General features: G+C 35.5%; 2 protein-coding genes across 2 annotated transcripts; one reads left to right on the forward strand and one right to left on the reverse strand.

The window, feature by feature from the left end:
- Nucleotides 1–328: 328 nt before the first annotated feature.
- On the reverse strand, nt 329–1,279 carry LOC106969831 (olfactory receptor 4K2). The gene has a single exon (XM_015066364.1). The coding sequence runs from the start codon at nt 1,277–1,279 to the stop codon at nt 329–331; it is 951 nt and encodes a 316-aa protein (XP_014921850.1).
- Nucleotides 1,280–18,570: 17,291 nt separating this feature from the next.
- Nucleotides 18,571–19,767, forward strand: LOC106969872 (olfactory receptor 4K3). Its single transcript, XM_015066399.3, has one exon. The coding sequence runs from the start codon at nt 18,806–18,808 to the stop codon at nt 19,751–19,753; it is 948 nt and encodes a 315-aa protein (XP_014921885.3). The 5' UTR covers nt 18,571–18,805; the 3' UTR covers nt 19,754–19,767.
- Nucleotides 19,768–21,747: the final 1,980 nt, after the last annotated feature.

A 21,747-nucleotide genomic window follows, 5' to 3' on the forward strand; every position in this document is an offset into this window, starting at 1 on the left:
ATATTTCCTCTTCTCATTTTTTGTTCATCGTTTCCATTGAATAGATTGTTAATGTTGAATTTCCTAACTGGAGCAGGAACTCTTGGCATTTTTATAGATAGTCTTTGCTTCTGGAAGAAATTGTTTCTGTCAACTTGCTTTTGTGAAATATAACATGTATTTTAAACATATGACTAAGAGTAGTTTTAATATTTATGATTTGATTGCAATGTGATTTGATTACAATTTGATGGGAACTCGAGAAATAAGAGCCTAGTCATAATTCTGTGTACACAAAAACTGTGCCATGTAATGCCTGGGAAGTTAAAACTAGAACTAGAATTGAAAATTAAAAATAATGCCAAGGAGTTGTCTTGTTAGGATTTAGAAGCCTATTTTTCAGTTTCCTCATGGCTGTCTTCACTTCTTGATTCCTTAAAGTATAAATTACTGGGTTCAGAATGGGAGTAAAGATGGTATAAAACACAGACAGGATCTTGTCTGTAAGAAAACTGCTTAGTGGCCACATATAGATGAAGATGCATGGCCCAAAGAACATGAATACAACAATGAAATGAGCTGTGCAGGTAGAAAGGGCCTTAGATGATCCTTTTGAAGAATGATGCTTGATAGTAACAAAGACAATAACATAAGAATTGAATAAAAGAATAAAGCAGGATAATGCAATTATGCCACTTGTTGAGATCATAAACAGGCCCAGAACATAAGTATCTACACAAGCTAGCTGGAACACCACAGGAAGGTCACAGAAAAAGCTGTCTACTTCATTGGGACCACAGAATGGTAATGTGAGAGCAAATATGACCTGGCTCATTGAATGCATGACTCCCACAACCCAGGAAGCCACCACAAGGGCAGCGCACACCCAGGGTCTTATGACTGAAGTGTAGCGGAGAGGCTTGCATATTGCAATATACCTATCAAGGGACATCGCCATAAGTAAAATTATCTCAGTACCAGTAAAAAGGTGTAGGAAAAATATCTGGGTGATACAACCATCAAAGGAGATGGTTTTGTGTCCAGTGAGGTAGTCTGCAATCATCTTAGGGGTGGTAAAGGAAGCAAGGGACATATCAATGATGGAAAGGTTGGTAAGTAGAAAATACATAGGAGAGTGTAGGTGAGAGTCAGCTATAACCGTGATGACTATGAGACTGTTACCAACCATTGTTGCCACATAAAACAATGAAAACACTATGAAGAAAAACAGCTGTAGTTTCCAGGAATTAGAGAGTCCAAGCAAAACAAATTCAGAAACAGACTTATTGGCCACATCCATTGTCCTGATTGATAGGTGGAAACCTGTATCAAAGGAAAAAAGAGACAGAAAATACAATTCTATTTAAACAAAAGCTCTAAGAATCCACTTTCAAAGATGTTGTTTCCTCTATGAAAACTTATCTTTGCTATTCTTTCCATCTTCATTTGTATGTTAGTTTGAAAGATAATTATAGGGTATTAGAGATTATAGTGAAATAATGCTTAAGTCATAGATATTGAAAATAATATCTGTTATTTGGTACTATATAGCAATCAAATTGAGAATATGTCATTATAATGTATCTACTTCATATTTGTCCATCTATTCATCTATATAATCCTAAGGATAATAGCTAACATTAAGGAAGCACCTGCTCTGGGATGGCTGCGTGTTATACACATGCACGTGCATGCACACACACACAGAAGTCATTTAGAATTCATCACTAAGAATACCCTTACTGAAAGAATATATAAAAAATATATATATATATATATATATATATATATATATATATTGCATTATAGACAGGCTTCAGTGAACAGTTGCAGAACGCTTGTAAATTTCCAGAGAAGATTTTCAACATAATCACAGATATCAGTTGAACCCATCACAGAGAAAATTAGTTTTGCTGATCTTTATCAAATGGAAGAAGACTGTTTTATTATCAGGTTTACTACAATATAGCCATACATCCCAGAGAAAGGCATTTACCTTTTCTTCATAATTTCTTTTCTGTTAAAATATGAATCTGTTCCTCCTACAAGTATTTATAGTTCTATGACTTAAAAATGTACCTTTATCTCTTAAAGACTACTATATCACATCATTTTTATGGGAAAGAGCTCCAAGATTAAGCTCTTTAAGCCCTCCCCTGTTGAATTGTCCTTTCATATATGCTAATATATGTAAACTATTTTATTGATCTCAGCTCCATGAAATCAGGGTTAGAAGATGGAAGTAGGAAGGGCAGATTTAAAATCTTACAGTAGAAATAATTTTGTAAAACACTTAAACTTACCAGATCTACAGCAGAATCAGGGCTTGAGATTATTCAGTGTTAGGTAGGCTCTGACAGAGAGCATATAGGAGGTAATTTTATATATAAATAAATGACTTGATCATTAGTTGTTTAGCAGCTGTAGATAAAATAGATATTGTAGAAACTTGGGGCTTGACCAAGAAAACATCTTGCAATGGGATTCATTAAATAGCAAAGATGGTATTATTTGGCTCACAACAAGAATATATGTCAAAAGTCTTATGGGAATTTACAATGATTATTTTCATCTGGACCAGAGAGATTCATGGAATGGAAGTTAGAACAGCCATCATTTAAGAGTTAGCTAGAAATATCAAACCAGTGAGCTTTAATAAGCACCTCTGATTATCTAAGCGTGTTCTACAGGCAGTGGAGAATAAAACCCAAAAACATTCACCTCTGCTTCAAGTCATTTATTATTTCTTTGGGTATATTGAATACCTATAAATAAAAAATTAGTGACAAAAATACAGTCAAATAAATCTAATGTTCACACAATTCTCAGAGATCATTAGTGAACTGAATTTTAGATAAAATTTATAGAATTTTAATCAAGAAAGTGGTCTTGCAGGGGCAGGGAAATGATGCATTTTGCTATTTATATGTATTTGAATATTTTTCACTTCTTACTATTTTTTTACTGTTTTGAGTCAAAAACTTATACACAAGTATTCAGAGCAGTACTATTTACAACAGCCAAAAGGTAGAAAAACCAATCAACTGATAAATGAATGAACAAAATGTGCTAGAGAGATGCAATGGATTATTATTTAGCCATAAAATGAAATGACATATGAAGACTGATACAAATTACAGCACAGTTGAATCTTAAAAACATTTTAAGTGAAAATAGTTAGATATGTCTACCTTTTAGTGTGTGTGTGTGTGTGTGTGTGTGTGTGTGTGTGTGTGTGAAAGAACAAAATCACAGCAAAAGAGCTTAATTAAATGGAGATGAGTGATATGCCTGATAAAGATTTCAAAGCAATGGCCTTAAGTATATTCACTAGACTTGAGAAAAGTGTGGAGAATCTCATTGAAATCTTCAACTAAGAGAAAGAAAATATTAAAAACAATCAGAGATGAAATTCAATAACTCAAATTAAAAATACACTAAAAGGAATAACTAGTAAACAAGAGGAAGCAGAGGAATGAATCCGTGAGCTGGTAGATACAGTAACGGAAAGCACCCAAGCACAACAGCAAAAGGAAAAAGAACAATAAAAAAATGAAAATATGTCAGAGGAACACAGCAATGTCATTCACATTATAGGGATCCCAAAAGGAGAAGAGAGAGAAAAAGGGCAGAAAATTTATTTCAAGAAATAATAGCTGAAAACTTCCCTTATATATGGAGAAAGCAAACATCCAAATCCAGGAGGCATAAAGAGGCACCTAAAAAATCAACCCAAGGAGGTCCACACCAAGAAACATAATAAATAAAATGGCAAGAAGTAGTGATAAAGAGAGAATCTTAAAAGCAACAAGAGGGGAGGGGGAAAAAAAAGCAGTTTCATACAAGGGAAACTCCATAAGGCTATCAACTGATTTTTCAGCAGGAATTTTTCAGGTAAGAAGGGAGTGGCATGATATATTCAAAGTGCTGAAAGGTAAAACATACAGCCAAGAATACTCTATCCAGTAGGCTATCATTCAGAATAGAAGGAGAGACAAAGGGTTTTCTAGGCAAATAAAAGTTAAAGGAATTCATGACCACTAAACCAGCCCTACAAGAAATGTCAAAAGGGACTTTTTGAGTGGAAAGATCATAAGTAAGAGTAAACAAAGCGGGAAGCACAAAAGCAGAAAAAATATATCTGTAAAAATAAGTCAATAAGGGACTCACAAAATGAAAGAATGTAAAGGACACCATATACCTAAAATGTGGCAGGTGGGAGGGAGAGAAGTAAGAATGGATACAAGCTTAAGTGACCATCAATTTAATATAGATGGCCCTATGCAGAAGATGCTATATATAAAATTGATGCTAATTACAAATCCAAAACTAGTAATAGATATGCAAAAAATAAAGAGAAAGGAATAGTGCTCCAGTCAAAAGAAAGAGGGTGATGAAATGGATTTAAAAAAAATCCATATACTGCCTACAGAGGTTTATTTCAGACCTAAAGACACATGCAGAATGAAAAGGAAGTTGAAGTAGCAATACTTATATCAAACAAAATAAACTTTAAAACAAGAGACAAAGAAGGACACTATATAATCATTAAGAGGACAATACAAGAAGATATAATAGTTGTAAATATTTATACATCCAAAGTTAAAGCACCCAAATACATAAAACAGTTAATAAAGATAAAGAAACTAATTGATAGTAATACAATAATAGTTGAGGACTGCAACATCCCGCTTATATCAATGAACAGATTATCCAAACTGAAAATCAACAAGGAAACAGTAGCTTTGAATTATACATTGGACTAGATGGATTTAACAGATATATTCAGAATATCCCATCCTAAAGCAGCAGAATACACATTCTTTTCAAGGGCACACAGAATATTATCCAGAATAGATCACAAAACAAGTCTACAAAACAAGTCTCAATGAATTCACAAAGACTGAAGTTATATCACGCATTTTTTTTACCATGAATCTTTCTGACCGCTTGCTATGAAACTAGAAATCAACAAGACAAAATCTGGAAAGACTACAAATACATGAAGGTTAAATAACATGCTACTAAACAATGAATGGGTCACCCACGAAATCATAGAAGAACTCAAAAAACATATGGAAACAAATGAGAATGAAAACACATTGGTCCAAAACTTTGGGATACAGCAAAAGCAGTTCTAAGAGAGAAGTTTATAGTAATATAGGCCAACCACAAGAAGCAAGAAAAATCTCAAATAAACAACCTAACCTGATACGTGAGGAGCTGGAAGAATAGCAAACAAGACCTAAAACCAGCAGAAGGAAGGAAATAATAAAGATTAGGGCAGAAATAAATGATACAGAAACTAAGAATATATCAATGAAACCAAGAGCTGTTTCTTTGAAAAAATAATAAAATTGATAAACTTCTAGTGAGACTTATCAAGAAAAAAAAGGATAAAGGACTCAAACACAATCACAAATGACAGAGGAGAAATAACCAACACCACAGAAGTACAAACAGCTGTAAGAGAATATTATAAAAAACTATTTTCCAACAAATTAGACAACACAGAAGAAAGGGAAAAATTCCTGTAAATATATAAACTCCCAAAATTGAATCAGGATGTAATAAAAAGTTTGAACAGACCAATTACCACTAAATCAAAATTTAAAAAACTTAGAATGAATAAAAGTCCAGGACGAGATGGCTTCACAGGCAAATTGTACCAAACATTTAAAGAAGAGTTAGTACCTATTCTTCCCAAACTATTCCAAAACATAGAAGAGGGAAGAAACTTCCAAATTCATTCTATGAGGCCAGTATCACCCTGATACCAAAACCAGATAAAGACACTGAAAAAATAACTACAGGCCAATGTCTCTGATGAACATAGATGCAAAAATCTTCAACAAAATATTACCAAACTGGGGTATCTGGGTGGCTGAATCGGTTAAGCATCCAACTCTTGATTTCAGCTCAAGTCATGATCTCACAGTTTGTGAGATTGAGCCCTAGGTCAGGCTCTGTGCTGACAGCGCAGAGCCTGCTTGGGATTTTCCCTCTCTCTCTCTCTCTCTGCCCCTCCCCTACTCTCTCTCTCTCAAAATAAATTATATATATATATATATATATATATATATATATATATATATTAGCAAACCAAATCCAACAATACATTAAGAAAACCATTCACCCCAATCATGTTGCATTAATTCCCAGGATGCAAGCGTGGTTCAATATGTGCAAATCAATCATCATGATACCTCACATCAAAAAAGGAAAGGATAAAAACCATATGATCATTTCAGTAGATTTAGAAAAAGCATTTGACAAAATACAACATTCATTCACAATAAAAGCCCTCAACAAAGTAGGGCTAGAGGGAAAATACATCCACATGATAAATAAATGCCATATATGGAAAACCCACAGGTAACATCATACTCAGCTAAGATCGGGAACAAGACAAGGATATCAACTCTCACAACTTTTATTCAAAGTAGTAATGCAAGTCCTATCCACAGAAATCAGACAACAAAAAGAAAAGGCATCCAAATTGATAAGGAAGAAGTAAAACTTTAACTATTTGCAGATGACATAATCCTATATGTAGAAATCCTATGTATAGAAAGCTACCGGGGAGCCTGGGTGGCTTAGTCGGTTAAGCGGCCGACTTCGGCTCAGGTCATGATCTCTCAGTTTGTGAGTTCGAGCCCCGCGACAGGCTCTGTGCTAACAGTTCAGAGCCTGGAGCCTGTTTCAGATTCTGTGTCTCCCTCTCTCTGACCCTCCTCCGTTCATGCTCTGTCTCTCTCTGTCTCAAAAATAAATAAACGTTAAAAAAAAAAAATAAATAAAAAAGAAAGCTACCAAAAAATTATTAGAACTGATAAATGAATTCAGCACAGTTGCATGATACAAAATCAATGTGCAGAATGTGTTGCACTTTAAACACTAATAATGAAGCAGCAGAGAGAAAAATTAAGAAAACAGTCCCATTTACAATTGTACCAAAAATATGATACATAGGAATTAACCTAATCAAAGAGGTGCAAGACCTGTACTCTGAAAACTCTAAAACATTGATGACAGAAATTCAAGACGACACAAAGAGAAAGACACTCCATGCTCATGCACTGGAAGAACAAATACTGTCAAAATGTCTATACTACACAAAGCATTCTACAAATTTAATGCAATCCCTATCAAAATACCAACAGAAGTTTTCAGAGACCTAGAACAAACAATCCTAAAATTTGTATGGAACCACAAAAGACCTCAAATAGCCAAAGGAACCTTGAAAAAGAAAAGCAGAGCTGGAAATATCACAATTCCAGACTTCATGTTACATTACAAAGCTGTAGTAATCAAAACAGTATGGCACTGGCACAAAAATAGATCAATCAACGGAATAGAGTAGAAAACCCAGAAATAAACCCACAATTATATGATCAATTAATCTTCAGTGAAGCAGAAAAGAATATCCAATGGGAAAAAGTCTCTTCAAAAAATAGTGTTGGGAAAACTGGTCAGCTATACACAAAAGAATGGACCACTTTCTTACACCATACACAAAAATAAACTCAAAGTGGATTAAAGACCTAAATGTGTGAAACCTGAAACCATAAAATTCCTAGAAGAAAGCATAGGCGGTAATGTCTCTTACATTGGCCATAGTAACATTTTTCTAGATATATCTCCTGAGGCAAGGCACATTAAAGCAAAAATAAATTGTTGGGACTACATCAAAGTGAAAGCTTCTGCAGAGCAAAGGAAACAATCAAAACTAAAGGGCAACTTAAGAAATGGGAAAATATATTTGCAAATGACATATTCATAAAAGGTTAGTATCCAAAATATGTAAAGAAATTATAAAACTCAATACCCAAAACAAATAATCCAATTAAAAAATGGGCAGAAGATATGAACAGACATTTCTCCAAAAAAGACATACCAATGACCAGACACATGAAAAGGTGCTCAACATCACTTATCTTCAGGAAAATCCAAATCAAAACTACAATATCACCTCACACCTGTCAGAATAGCTAAACTCAAAAACACCAGGGATAAGTGCTGGCAAGGATGTAGGAAAAAAGGAACCCTCCTGCACTGTTGGTGGAAATGCAAACTGGTACAGCTACTGTGGAAGACAATGTGGAGGTTCCTCAAAAAAGAAGAAGAAGAAGAAGAAGAAGAAGAAGAAGAAGAAGAAGAAGAAGAAGAAGAAGAAGAAGAAGGAGAAGACGACGACGACGACGAAGAAAGAAAGAAAGAAAGAAGAAAGAAAGAAAGAAAGAAAGAAAGAAAGAAAGAAAGAGGTTAAAAATAGAACTACCCTACAATCCACAGTAATCTCACTATTAGATATTTACCCAAAAGATACAACAACACTTATTCAAAAGGATACATGCAGCCCTAGGTTTATAGCAGCATTATTTACAATGGCCAGATTATGGAAACAGCCAAAGTGTCCAATGTTTGATGATTGGATTACGAAGATGTTGTATATATACAGTGGCATATAATTCAGCCACAAAAAGGAAGAAATCCTGTTATTTGCAATGACATGGATGGAACTAGAGAGTATAATATTAAGCAAAATAAATCAAAGAGTGACAAATACCACATGATTTCACTAATGTGTGAAATTTAAGAAACAAAACAAACAAGAAAAGGGGAAAGAAGAGAGAGGGGCAAACCAAGAAATAGACTCTCAATTGTAGAAAACAAACTGATAGTTACCAGAGAAGATGTGGGTGGGGGGATGGGTTAAATGGTTGATGGGGACTAAGGAGTGCACGTGTGATAAGCACCAGGCATTATATAGAAGGGTTGAATCACTATACTGTATACTTAAAGCTAATATTACACTGTATGTTAACTAACTGGAATTTAAATAAGAACTTTTTAAAAATAAATTCTTCCCTTGGTGTAAGTTTAAAAAAAATAATTAAAAAGACTAAGGTAATAATTGTAACAGTGTACTATAATAATTATAAACATAATACATGTAACAATAATATCACAAAATAGAGGGAAAGGGAACAGAACTATATAAAAGTACTGTTTCCATTTCTCACTAGAATCAAGTTAATATAAATCTGAAGCTGATGTCCATAAGATACACAATAAGAACTGGAACTACTGAAGAAATAATTCAAAAAGATAACAAAAAAATCATTAAAGAAGGTAAAGGACTACATTAAAAATATTTATTCAAGGGGCGCCTGGGTGGCTCAGTCAGTTAAGCATCTGACTTCAGCTCAGGTCATGATCTCATGGCCTGTGAGTTCAAGCCCCATGTCGGGCTCAGTGTTGACAGCTCAGAGCCTGGAGCCTGCTTCAGATTCTGTGTCCTCCCTCTCTCTCCGCCCTACCCCTGCTTGTGCTCTGATCTCTCTCTGTCTTTCAAAAATGAATACACATAAAAAAATTAATAAAAATATTTATTCAATGCAAAAGAAAATAGTAAAGGAGAAGGAGAAGAATTAAGAAAACATGACACATATAGAAAATAAAAGCAAAATAGATGTAAATCCAATAATATCAATATCAACATTAAATGTGAATGTATTAAAAATAACCCAATAAAAAGTCAGAGATTGTCAGACTGTAAAAAACAAAATAAGATACAATTATACTCTATTTAAAAGAGACACATTTTAGGGGTGCTTGTGTGGCTTAGTTGGTTGAGTGTCCAATTCTTGATTTCGACACAGGTCATGATCTCAGGGTTTGTGCAACTGAGCCCTGTGTCAGCCTCCTCACTGACAGCACGGAGCCTACTTAGGATTCTCTCTCTTCCTCTCTCTCTCTTTGCCCCTCCCCCATTCTCTCTCTCTCTCTCAAGTTAATATTTTAAAAAATAAAAGTAATAAGAGACACATTTTAGATTCGAAGATAGAGATTGAAAGCAAAAAATTGAAAATGACATATCATGCAAACAGCAACCACAGAAAAGTTGGAGTGATTAGACTATCAGGCAAAATAGACTTTAAGACAAAAATACTATTAGAGACAACAAGAGGCATTTTATAATGATAAAGGGTCAATCAATCAGGAAGATATAATAGTCATAAACTATAAGAGCCTAATAACAGCACCAATGTACATGAAGGAAAAAGTGACAACAATGAGGGGAGATACAGACAATTCAACAATAGTAGTTGGATCATAGTTGGAGACTTCAATACCTCACTTTCAATAATGGGTAGAATAACTAGGCAGAAGATCAACAAGGAAATAGAACAGTCCTGTAAACAAACTAGGTCTAGTAGACACCGATAGAATAGTTCACCAAACAACAGCAGCATATGTATTCTCAAGTGCAGATGTCTCATTCTTTAGAATAGACCATATACTAGTCCTATAAAGCAAATATCCATAAATATATTGAAACATAACAAGTGTGTTCTCTAACCTTGGTGGAATGAAGTTACAAATCAATAAAAGAAATTTAGTAAACTCACAAATATGTGAAAATTAAACGATATACTTCTAAATAACCAACTGGTAAAAGAAGTTATCCAAAGAAGATTAGAATATACTTGGAGGTGAATTAAAATTAAGAGACACACCTACTATTCACCTACTGGAGGTGAATTAAAATTAAGACTGAGGTCCTGGGTGGCTCAGTCGGTTAAGCCTCTGACTTCGGCTCAGGTCATGATCTCTCAGTTTGTGAGTTCGAGCCCCACATTGGGCTCTGTGCTGACAGCTTGGAGCCTGGAGCCTGCTTCAGATTCTGTGTCTCCCTCTCTCTCTGCCCCTCCCCTGCTCACGCTCTGTCTCTCTCTGTCTCTCAAAAATAAATAAATGTAAAAAAAAATTATAAAAAAACACAACATACTAACACTTATGGGATGTAGCTAAAGTAGCAGTGTTTAGAGAGAAATTTACAGGTCTAAACAATTACATTAAAAAACTAATAAGGATTTCAAATTAATAACCCAATCTTCCACCTTAAGACACTGGAAAAAAAAGATAAAACTTAGTGCAAGGAAAAGGAATAACAAAGATTAGAGTAGAAACTGATGAAATAGAGAGTAGCAAAGCAATAGATAAAATGAATGAAACCACAAGTTTCTTTGAAAAGATTAGCATGACTGACAAACAGAAAAGAAGACTCAAATGACAGCATCATTGCAGCAGGGGTCACCACTACTGACCTTACAGAAATTTAAAAAGATATAATAAATACTCGGAATAATTATATGCCAGTAAATTACTTAGGTGAAATGAACAAATTCCTAGAAATATACAAACTACCTAAATTGACTCAAGGATTTGCAAATGACATATCAGGTAAAAGGTTAGTATCCAAAATCTATAGAGAACTTATCAAACTCAACACCCAAAAAACAAATAATCCAGTGAAGAAATGGGCAAAAGGCATGAGTAGACACTTCTCCAAAGAAGACATCCAGATGGCCAACTGACACATGAAAAAATGCTCAACATCACTCATCATCAGGGAACTACAAATCAAAACCACCATGAGATACCACCTGGCACCTGTCAGAATGGCTAACATTAACAACTCAGGCAACAACAGCTGTTGGCAAGGATGCAGAGAAAGAGGATTTCTTTCGCATTGTTGGTGGCAGTGCAAGCTGGTGCAGCCACTCTGGAAAACAGTATGGAGGTTCCTCAAAAAACTAAAAATAGAACTACCCTATGACCCAGCAATTGCACTACTAGGCATTTATCCACGGGATACAGGTCTGCGGTTTTGAAGGGACACCTGCACCCCATGTTGATAGCACTATCAACAATAGCCAAAGTATGGAAAGAGCCCAAATGTCCATCGATGGATGAATGGATAAAGAAGATGTGGTATATATATACAATGGAGTATTACTCAGCAATCAAAAAGAATGAAATCTTGCCATTTGCAACTACGTGGATGGAACTGGAGGGTATTATGCTAAGTGAAATTAGAGAAAGACAAAAATCATATGACTTCACTCATATGAGGACTTTAAGAGACAAAACAGATGAACATAAGGGAAGGGAAACAAATAATATAAAAACAGGGAGGGGGACAAAACATAATAGACTCTTAAATATGGAGAACAAACAGAGGGTTACTGGGGGGTTGTTGGAGGGGAGATGGGCTAAATGGGTAAGGGACATTAAGGAATATACTCCTGAAATCACTGTTGCACTATATGCTAACTAATTTGGATATAAATTTAAAAAAATAAAATTTAAAAACAATCTGAATAGACCTTAAAAAATAAAAAAGATGATGAGAAATGTGAATTGAAATGGGATGCAAGAAATGCCACTTTTCTTTGATAGTTCTCCATTACTTGCACTAGATTCCTGGTTAGCTTATTTTGACCACTGTATTTGTAATTACTGGCAATAAAAGGCACACACCTTTCATAATTGGGGTTACATCTTGCAAGATAACAATCTTTGAATACAATTTTAAACTTATAAAATATATTTTGGGAAGTAGTGTTATTCATTAACTACACTTGCTGCCCTGGCCTTAGCTCTAAAAGTTCACCTTGTGGTAGAACTTTAAAACCCACATCTAAAACCCTGAACATTACACTACAATCCAGAGAGTTTTAGGTTAGTAACTGTATTTTACTCTTTGCTTCCTCTCCTCCTTTCCCCAATGCTATGCACATTTGATCTATCATTTCGCTTTACCCATCTTGTATACCATCTAGTACATTGAGAGCCCACAACATTTTGAAAGATATGTTACAAATGGGAATCAAGAGAGATCTCTGGGGCTCCCAATTTTTTGTAGATCTGAAGTAGGCCGAGGGAACTATTCAGCAGAAAACATAGTCTGTCACCTCTGGAAAAAGAAAAATGACTCTTAGGTTGTGTCCAAGAGCTACCTAGATCAATGGATTAGGGAACTACCTCGGGGAGGAGGGGGCAGAACCAGGCCAGAGTCAAGGAACATTCTCTGCCCTCTGGAGTCAGGGAAGTTGACGAAATACCCAGAAGTATTTCAGAATAACTGTGGGCCAGGGCCTGCTGTGTGTTACCTGCTTTTTGCATTGGCTGACCCATCACAATTAACTGATCATAGTCTCATCATTGTATATTGTGTGGAGAATAGAGCAAATGGTATCTTTTTCGGTTCAGAGATATCCATACTAAGAGGATCTGTACCCAAGGGGCTGCATATATATCTGGAACTGGTACAGAAGAAATGATTCTGGACCTTAAGCCAAAAGCTGTAATTGCCTGAGACTGGGTATCTCGCAATTGAGTGGGCATGTTTTCTATCTGAGAGAAATGTAAATAATTCATTTACAAAATTCATATCCAGAGAGTGGATAGCGACATATTAAAAACAACCAGAATATTTTATATCTCCTTCAAATAAGAAATGGATTTTTGCCTAATCCCTTGAATCTTGGTTGGCCTTGTAAATTGCTTAGCACTATACAATGTGGCTGCAGGGTTGTTGTGTGAGTTCCAGAGCTGAGCCCTTAACAGTCCTACAGCTTTGATTTTCATCATATAAAATAAAAATTTCATCACATAAATAAGCTCAGGCTAGACTACTGGATGTAAGATACTGTGTAGAAAGGAAGAGACCCCCAGCCATTTCAGCCACTCAAGCTGAGCAACAAAAATGTAAGGAAACCCATCCTGGATGTTCTAGCACCAGCCAATCTCCCAAATAAATTTAACTGAGTCTCTCCTGTGGATTGTGGGGAGAAGTGAACAGAATTTTTCTATTGTGGACATGGTTACATAAGAACTGCATTTTCCCTAATCCCCTACCCTGCAGGTTTCTGGGTTAGTATTATTTAAAAGAAGTTTGTTTGGGATGTGAGAGGAGTCAGCATAAAGCAGTAGCCATTCCCCTCTGATCATTATGGTTAGATTAGATATCATGCAGATGCAGACATTCCAAGAGGTTCTGGTTCTGGCTTGTTTTACTCCAACTCTGTATCCCAATTCTTTTTCCTGTCTTATTTGAGTATCTACAGTAGCCACAGGCCATGACAGATGCACACAACTGACAGATGCAACTGCCTATGCACACAACTAACAGTTCTCTTTCTCATTCTTTTTCTTCCTTCCTTCCTTCTCCTTCCTTCCTTCCTTCCTTCCTTCCTTCCTTCCTTCCTTCCTTCCTTCCTTTCTTTTTCTTTCTCTTTCTTTCTTTCTTTCTTTCTTTCTTTCTTTCTTTCCTTTCTTTCTTTCCTTTCTTTCTTTCTTTCTTTCTTTCTTTCTTTCTTTCTTTCTTTCTTTCTTTCTTTCCTTCCTTCCTTCTTTCTTTCCTTCTTTCTTCCTTTTCCCTTTCCCTTTCCTTTTCCTTTTCCTTTTCCTTGTACCAGCTTCCTTTTATAGCCCTACTTCATTAGCTAGATGAGCTTGCTTTCTTAGATTGACTCATTGGTGTTGCCTCTGATTCTGCAACTCCTCATTTTATATTTTTACTTCTGCAGGTCTTTCCACAACTGTTCAGAGTCTGATTTCTATGGTTGAATCCTTATCCCATAATGCACAGTGGCTCTGCTTTCTAAACTGAACTCTGACTGATAGAATTCAACCTAAGTAAAAACTAACAACCCAGATATATTCAAAGAAGTTTTTTTAAAGAACTGAGATTTTGATTTATTACTAAATTCTACTTCTTGGGGCACCTGGGTGGGTCAGTTGGTTAGGCATCCGACTCTTGGTTTTGGCTCAGGTCATGATCTCACAATTTGTGGGTTCAAGCCCCACATCAGGTTCCATGCTCACAGTGCAGGGCCTGCTTGGGATTCTTTCTCTTCCTCTCTCTCTCTCTCTCTCTCTCTCTCTCTCTCTCTGCCCCTCCCGCTCTCTATGTCTTTCAATCTCTTTCTCTCTCAAATAAGTAAACTTAAAAAAAATACTAAATTCTCCTCCTCTTAGCTACTTCATTAATTTATTTAGCCTTATTTTGGCTTCTGCTATATTCTTTTCCTAAATTTTTGAGTTGGGAATCTAATTCACTTATTTTTGATAAATGTTTAAAGCTCTACATTTTCTTCTAAATGCCATTTAAATATTCTTTATAGATTCAAAAATGTCATATATTTATTATCATGAATTTTAAGAAAATCTATAATTTTGGTTTGTAGTTTGTTTTTTAGCCACCAGGTTTAAGAGAAGATATTTAAAATATTTAAATTTCCATGTGCAAAAACCTTTTAAAAATGCCATTATTTTCTAGTTTTGTTGCATTTGGTCATAGAGTGATTGTAACATTCCTACTTTATGGAACTTAAACCTGTTGTTTTCTCGACCAAAAATCTACATGGTTCGTATCCTTTTTATTTTTTTTTAATTTTTTCCAGCTTTATTGCAATATAATTAACATATACATTTAAGGTGTACAGCATGTTGATTTGGTGCATTTATATATTGTAAAACGATTACCACTGTAGAGTTAGCTAACATCTCCATCACTTCATCCAATTAGCATTTCTTTTTTGTGGCGAAAACATTTAAGATCTATTCTCTTAGCAACCTTCAAGTTTGTAAAACAGTATGGTTAACTATAATTACCATACTTTACATTAGATCTACAAAACATATTCATCTTGTAACTGAAAGTCTGTACCCTTTTACCAACATCTCCCCATTTCCCCACTCTCAAGCTTCTGGTAACCACCATTCTACTCTCTGTTTTTATATGTTCAGCTTTTCTAGATTTCACATGTAAATTACTCTCTGTTTGACTTATTTCACTTAGCATAATATTTTCATGTTATTGCAAATGGCAGAATTTCCTTCTTTCTCATGACTGAATGATATTCCACTGTATGTAATACCACATCTTCATCCATTCATCTGTTGACTGACACTTTGGTTCTTTCCATATCTTGGCTATTGTGAATAATGCTACCTTGAACAGTGCAGATATCTCTTCAAGATCTTGATTTCATTTCTTTTGGGTATATTCTCAGAGATAGGATTGCTGGATCATATGTGGTAGTTCTATTTTTGATTTCCTGAGGAGCCGCCGTCCTGTTTTCCAAGTGACTGAACCAATTACATTCCCACCAGAGGTGTGCTAAGGCTCCCTTTTCTCTGCATCCTAGGCAACACTTGATATCTCTTATCTTTTTTTATGATGGCCATTCTAACAGGTGTGAGGTGATCTCCTATTGTGGCTTTGACTAGCTTATCTTTTCAAATTAGTGTTATCTCATTTAAAATTCACTACAAAAAATTGAGTATTTTTATGAAACTGAATATGTTTTATATTTCTCATTACAGATGAGGACATTAAAGTTCAAAATGATAATGTGGTAATATTCTCAGGGTAATATAGTAAAGTCTTGCCCTGTGATGTGAACTCAGGCCTCCAAATCTAATATCCAATGTTCTTTATTACCCCAGCTGTATATAATGTAGTTTCATCAAATTATTTCCTTTTACTTGATGCGTACAAGTCAAGCACAAGGTAGATATTTCAAAATTTCTCAATAGAGAAATACTTAATATTCATCTAAATTTTATTGGTTGTTATTCTGATTATGTAGAGATATTAAAGACTTAATGACCACTTAACATCTTTTATGTATTTAGAATGTGTCATATATCTCTTCACTTTTCATTTCTCTTTTCTTCCCCTACTCTATAATGATTCAAGTGAATATTATAAAATCTAAACTCTGTACCATTCATTGATTCTATTATTCACAGTATGAATTTTTCTCTGAGCAGGGAAACACAAGCCTTATTCTCAAAAATTAGTGGAGGAACTGAGAGATGACATTTGTAATCCCACAAGTCAAATAATCTTATTTTTCTTACCTTTGCTATGGTCCAAGATAAAAGTTAAAAGCCTACTGGCTTCCCTTATCCCACAATATCCGTACCATATACATGAAGCACTTAAGAACGATCATAACATTTTGTGATTCATCTTTAACTGTGGCCAAATTTGAATGTTTTAATAACTCTCACTGCAACTTGAACATCTGTTTATTCCCCAAGCAGCAGCTGGTCTTTTTCATGCCATGTCATTTACTGAATTGATTCCTACCAATACAGACATTATAAATACAAAGGCCCCAAGAATTGTGAGCCTCCTTGACTTAGAAATTAGGCATAGTATTGACATGAGGTCACTCTCAAGCAGTTGTCACTGCTTTCAGGTACTAGTTGAATGTTGCAATATTAATATGTGTGTGGAAAGGATCTTAAAATCATCCAGTTCAACCAACTTGTATTATTTATGAAGAATCAAGGCACCAGATGATTTAGTAAATTATCCAGTCTCACATATGTAGGACAAGATTTAATTCACATTGTCTGAATCCTGGGCTGCCACTATTTCTGCTACACCAATCTAAGTAAGAGCTGTGACACCCATTTTAATATCAGGTATGTGGGGCCAGAAACAAATCTAAAAGTTTCTGGAATGGATAAAGTCAGAAGAACAATGTGGAGTTAAGGAAAGAGCACCCAAATTTCAGGGGGAAAAAAGCCAATAAATATGGGTAATTGCGTGAATAAATAGGATTTAGTCTTAGAACAATTCATTTAAAATGTGTACTTCTAGCAGAGTTTTGAGAAAGAAAAAAGCTTAGTTTAGTGGCAAGAATAAAGGAGTTTGGAGTTTGTTGTGAATTTTAAGTACAGATCTTCTCAATTGGCTTTCAATGCAGTTTGTAAAGCCTTCTTGGATCTCAGTGAGAGCTAGATAACCTAAGAAGTCTAGTTTTAACTTTTAAGGCATATGGTATTACCTAACGTGTAGGTTCACCATCACCATCTTCTGTCTGTACTTAAATCTGTCTATTTGTTCCAAGTGAACTCCTGAAACAGGAAGAGTTTTCTGCTTCAAACTGCTTCAGTGAAAGTCTACAAAAGCTAGCAGTTAAAAAATATTTAGGTAGCATGCCATTGAACAGTCTTTCTGTTTAAAATATACATGGCGGGGGGGGCACTTGGGTGGTTCAGTCGGTTAAGTGTCTGACTTTGGCTCAGATCATGATGTTGCAGTTGGCAAGTTTAAGCCCTGCATTAGGCTCTCTGCTGTCAGTGTGGAGCCTGCTTTGGATCCTCTGTCCTTCTCTCTCTGCCCTTCCCCCACTTGTGCTCTTTCTTGTGCTCTCTCTCTCTCTCAAAAATAAAATAAACATTAAAAAATAAATGAATAATAAAGTATACTAGGAAATTTATAAAACCTTTACACTCTAGCTACATCATGTTCACCAGCCTTTGAAAAATGCCTGGCCTTGGGTAGTGTAGAAAACAAATGTTATTCATGTCTGCATGACTGAAATGAAGAACTAAAAATGAGAGGCTATTTCATTTTGATTCTGGACAATCTCCATCTGAAAACTGGAATAGATTATGTTTCTCTGTAGCTCTTTCCCCTCCTTATGTACTATTCCTTTATCCTACCCACTGTTAGAGACAGTGCCCACATTCCTTTCCACTTGTGTGTTCCCACTTACCATCTATCATGATTCTCAAACTTTGTCCACTCCAGTCCTTCAGTCATCATGATGTTTTGAAAAAGGTTACCATTCTTTCCCTTCAAAACTTTTTGGAAGTTGTGAAAAATTTTTTAAGTACTTCACAACTGAGGAGTAAATCTTCAAATAGCTGATTTTTTATTTCCTGTTATGAAGACTTATATCTTATTTTTAAGCAAATTTCTAAGTCATAAGATTTAATCTTGAACTGAATCAATTAAGATACCTGGAAAGACCATGGTGAAGTATTTGACCACTGTGATCAGGGAAGTGGTAAAACAGGGAACTATCTGGTAGTGGGATGCCACTAAATTATTTCATGCCAAAACAAAACAAAAACAAAAACACCTTACTTTTAATTTGATCACTGTATTTTTTCCTAGTTATCCTCCCATCTGGAAATGTCAGAATCCTTCCAGAAATCAGAGTGAATGGCCTGGAATAATCAGTCAATGGTAACTGAATTCATACTACAGGGTCTCTCCAGTTCTTGGGAACTCCAGATCTTCTATTTCCTGTTTTTCTTCATAGTCTATGCAGCCACTGTACTGGGGAACCTCCTTATTGTGCTCACCATCATGTCAGAGCCACGCCTTCACTCCCCCATGTACTTTTTGCTGGGCAATCTCTCCTTCATTGACATGTCTCTGGCCTCATTTGCCACCCCGAAAATGATTGCAGATTTCCTCAGTAAGCACAAAGCCATCTCTTTTGAAGGCTGCATCACTCAGATATTTTTCCTGCATCTGTTAGGGGGTGCTGAGATTGTACTGCTGATATCCATGTCTTTTGATAGGTACGTGGCTATATGTAAACCTCTAAGTTATTTAACCATTATGAGCCGAAGAATGTGTGTTGGGCTCGTATCACTTTCCTGGATTGTTGGCATCTTCCATGCTATGAGTCAGTTAGCATTTACTGTGAATCTGCCCTTCTGTGGACCCAATGAAGTGGACAGCTTCTTCTGCGACCTCCCCTTGGTAATTAAACTCGCCTGTGTAGACACATACATTCTGGGAGTATTCATGATCTCAACCAGTGGCATGATTGCCCTGGTGTGTTTCATCCTTTTGGTGATCTCCTATACTATCATCCTGGTCACTGTGCGGAAACATTCCTCTGGTGGGTCCTCCAAAGCCCTCTCCACTTGCAGTGCCCACTTCACTGTTGTGACCCTTTTCTTTGGCCCATGCATTTTCATCTATGTATGGCCTTTCACAAATTTCCCAATAGACAAAGTGCTCTCAGTATTTTATACCATTTTCACTCCCCTCTTGAATCCAGTGATCTATACCCTTAGAAATAAAGACGTCAAGGATTGCATGAGAAAATTTAGCAGCCATATCTTTAAGTCTAGGAAGACTGATCATACCCCTTGATTTCCTTATACAAAAATGAAATACCTGTTTGGCATTTACCTTCCTCATTCAGTTGGTCAACAAAGTGATGTTACTTCGAGAAACCAGTTAAGTTCCTGGCAGAATTATTTATGTAATCAGTCTTAGCCCTCACTGAGTTCTGTTCATGTTAATTGTTCTTCACACAATGTAACATTTACAACAGGGCATCATCACATCTACACTCAGCATTTTACTGCCCAGAGACCCACTTTTTAGAATATCCAGCTTTTGTCACATATAAACAATTTATTTGAGTATTCCTCCCCGAGTCATTTGCATGTTTTAAGAGTAAATTTTCTTCTAGTCTCTTGTAAGTAGCCTCTAAGCCAACACCCAGTATACTACCCTGTACACTGAAGTAACAATGAAATTATTTATTGCTGACAAAGGTGCTGATGCATGAATTATTTTAGTTCAAAAGTCAGAAAAAAAATTGAAGATTCTTATGAATTAAAAATATTTGGTATTTAATATTTTGAAACCAAAAATAAGAATGTACCTTATTTATATTCTGTCCCTAAGTTCCCTAGAGTGGATTTTCCAATTTTAAAACAGTACAGTTAACTCCAGAAAATTCTGGTAGTCTTATATATTAAAGATTGATATGTAGTATATAGCAAATTCCATCCACACTCCCATTCTAGAAGCTGAAACTAGAGACCCAAGGACACTGTAGCTTTTTCATGGTAATGCTAATTAGAGGCAGAATCTAGGTCATTCACCTCCAAAGAGAGAAATATGTTTGTTTTCTAAACAGTAACAAGTTATTTTGGTGCTATGACATTTGTTTTATTGTTTTTATAATCAAAAGATACCTGTAAAGAGTAGTGTCCTAACGGATCTGAACCAGTTTCCCCCCTGGTTAGACACAGTATTTGACTTAAGGGACCTATGAAACAGTGGTCTTTCAACATATTTGATATACCTAATAACTAAAGTTTTTAGAATATAGAAACCATCTAGAAATATCTATTTATTTTATAGATGATGCAGTTGAGAATCAGGGAACAAAGTAACTTTCTCAAGTTCATACATCTGTATGACAAAGTCTAGCCTAGAACGTGCCTCTCCTCTCTCTCTCCCTCAACTGAACAAGGGCTAGGTTATGTTCAAGAGCATTTGGTCATTGTCATTCTGAGAGTTACACATAGAAGAAATGTCAGTGCATATAAGTGGACTAACTATAACCCTAAAGAATTATCCAGCTTCCTGGCATTGTCAAAGTTTGCATAATATTGTAATATTGTATTCGTTTGGGTTTAGGTAAAGACAGGTGAATATCTAGAGATGACTGATGGGAAAAATAGATTGTAAAGAGTTGAAACAAAGATAAACCAATCATTAGCTGAATGGATGAACAGATAAATGGAAAAGCAGATAGACGGGAGATGGCTGTATAGCAAAATATAGATAGATACATACATACGTAAGAAATGCTTGTAATCATAAATAAATGAATAAAAATTTTACTATATTGACTCAGTAGTCTGTGTGTTGAATCTGTACAACTGTGAATTGCAACTATCACTTGTTTAAAATTATTTGAAAGGTTATTGAATTTAGTAAAGTTGAAAAGGGATACTCTTTTAATATTTATTTATTTTTGAGAGACACAGAGTGTGAGTGGGGGAGGGGCAGACAGGGAGACAGAATCCGAAGCAGGCTCCAAGCTCTGAGCTGTCAGCACAAAGCCCAACATGGGGCTCAAACCCATGAACTGCAAGATCATGACCTGAGCAGAAGTCAGATGCTTAACTGACTGAGCTACCCAGGGGCCCTGAATAGGGAAACTCTTAAATACTTCTTGTGATGAAGTACAACTAGTGCAGTTTACTAATGTGTTTAATGGTTACTTGAGAGATCTACCAATGAATTCATATTAGTGAAAAAAGTAATTTAAAAACCTTTTGTTTATTTATGACTCTGGATATTATAAATCTGTTCTCCCACCTTCTCAATTCTGTTAGATCAAG

This window comes from Acinonyx jubatus, chromosome B3 (genome assembly GCF_027475565.1).
Source record: "Acinonyx jubatus isolate Ajub_Pintada_27869175 chromosome B3, VMU_Ajub_asm_v1.0, whole genome shotgun sequence".
In the NCBI taxonomy this organism is placed as follows: domain Eukaryota; kingdom Metazoa; phylum Chordata; class Mammalia; order Carnivora; family Felidae; genus Acinonyx; species Acinonyx jubatus.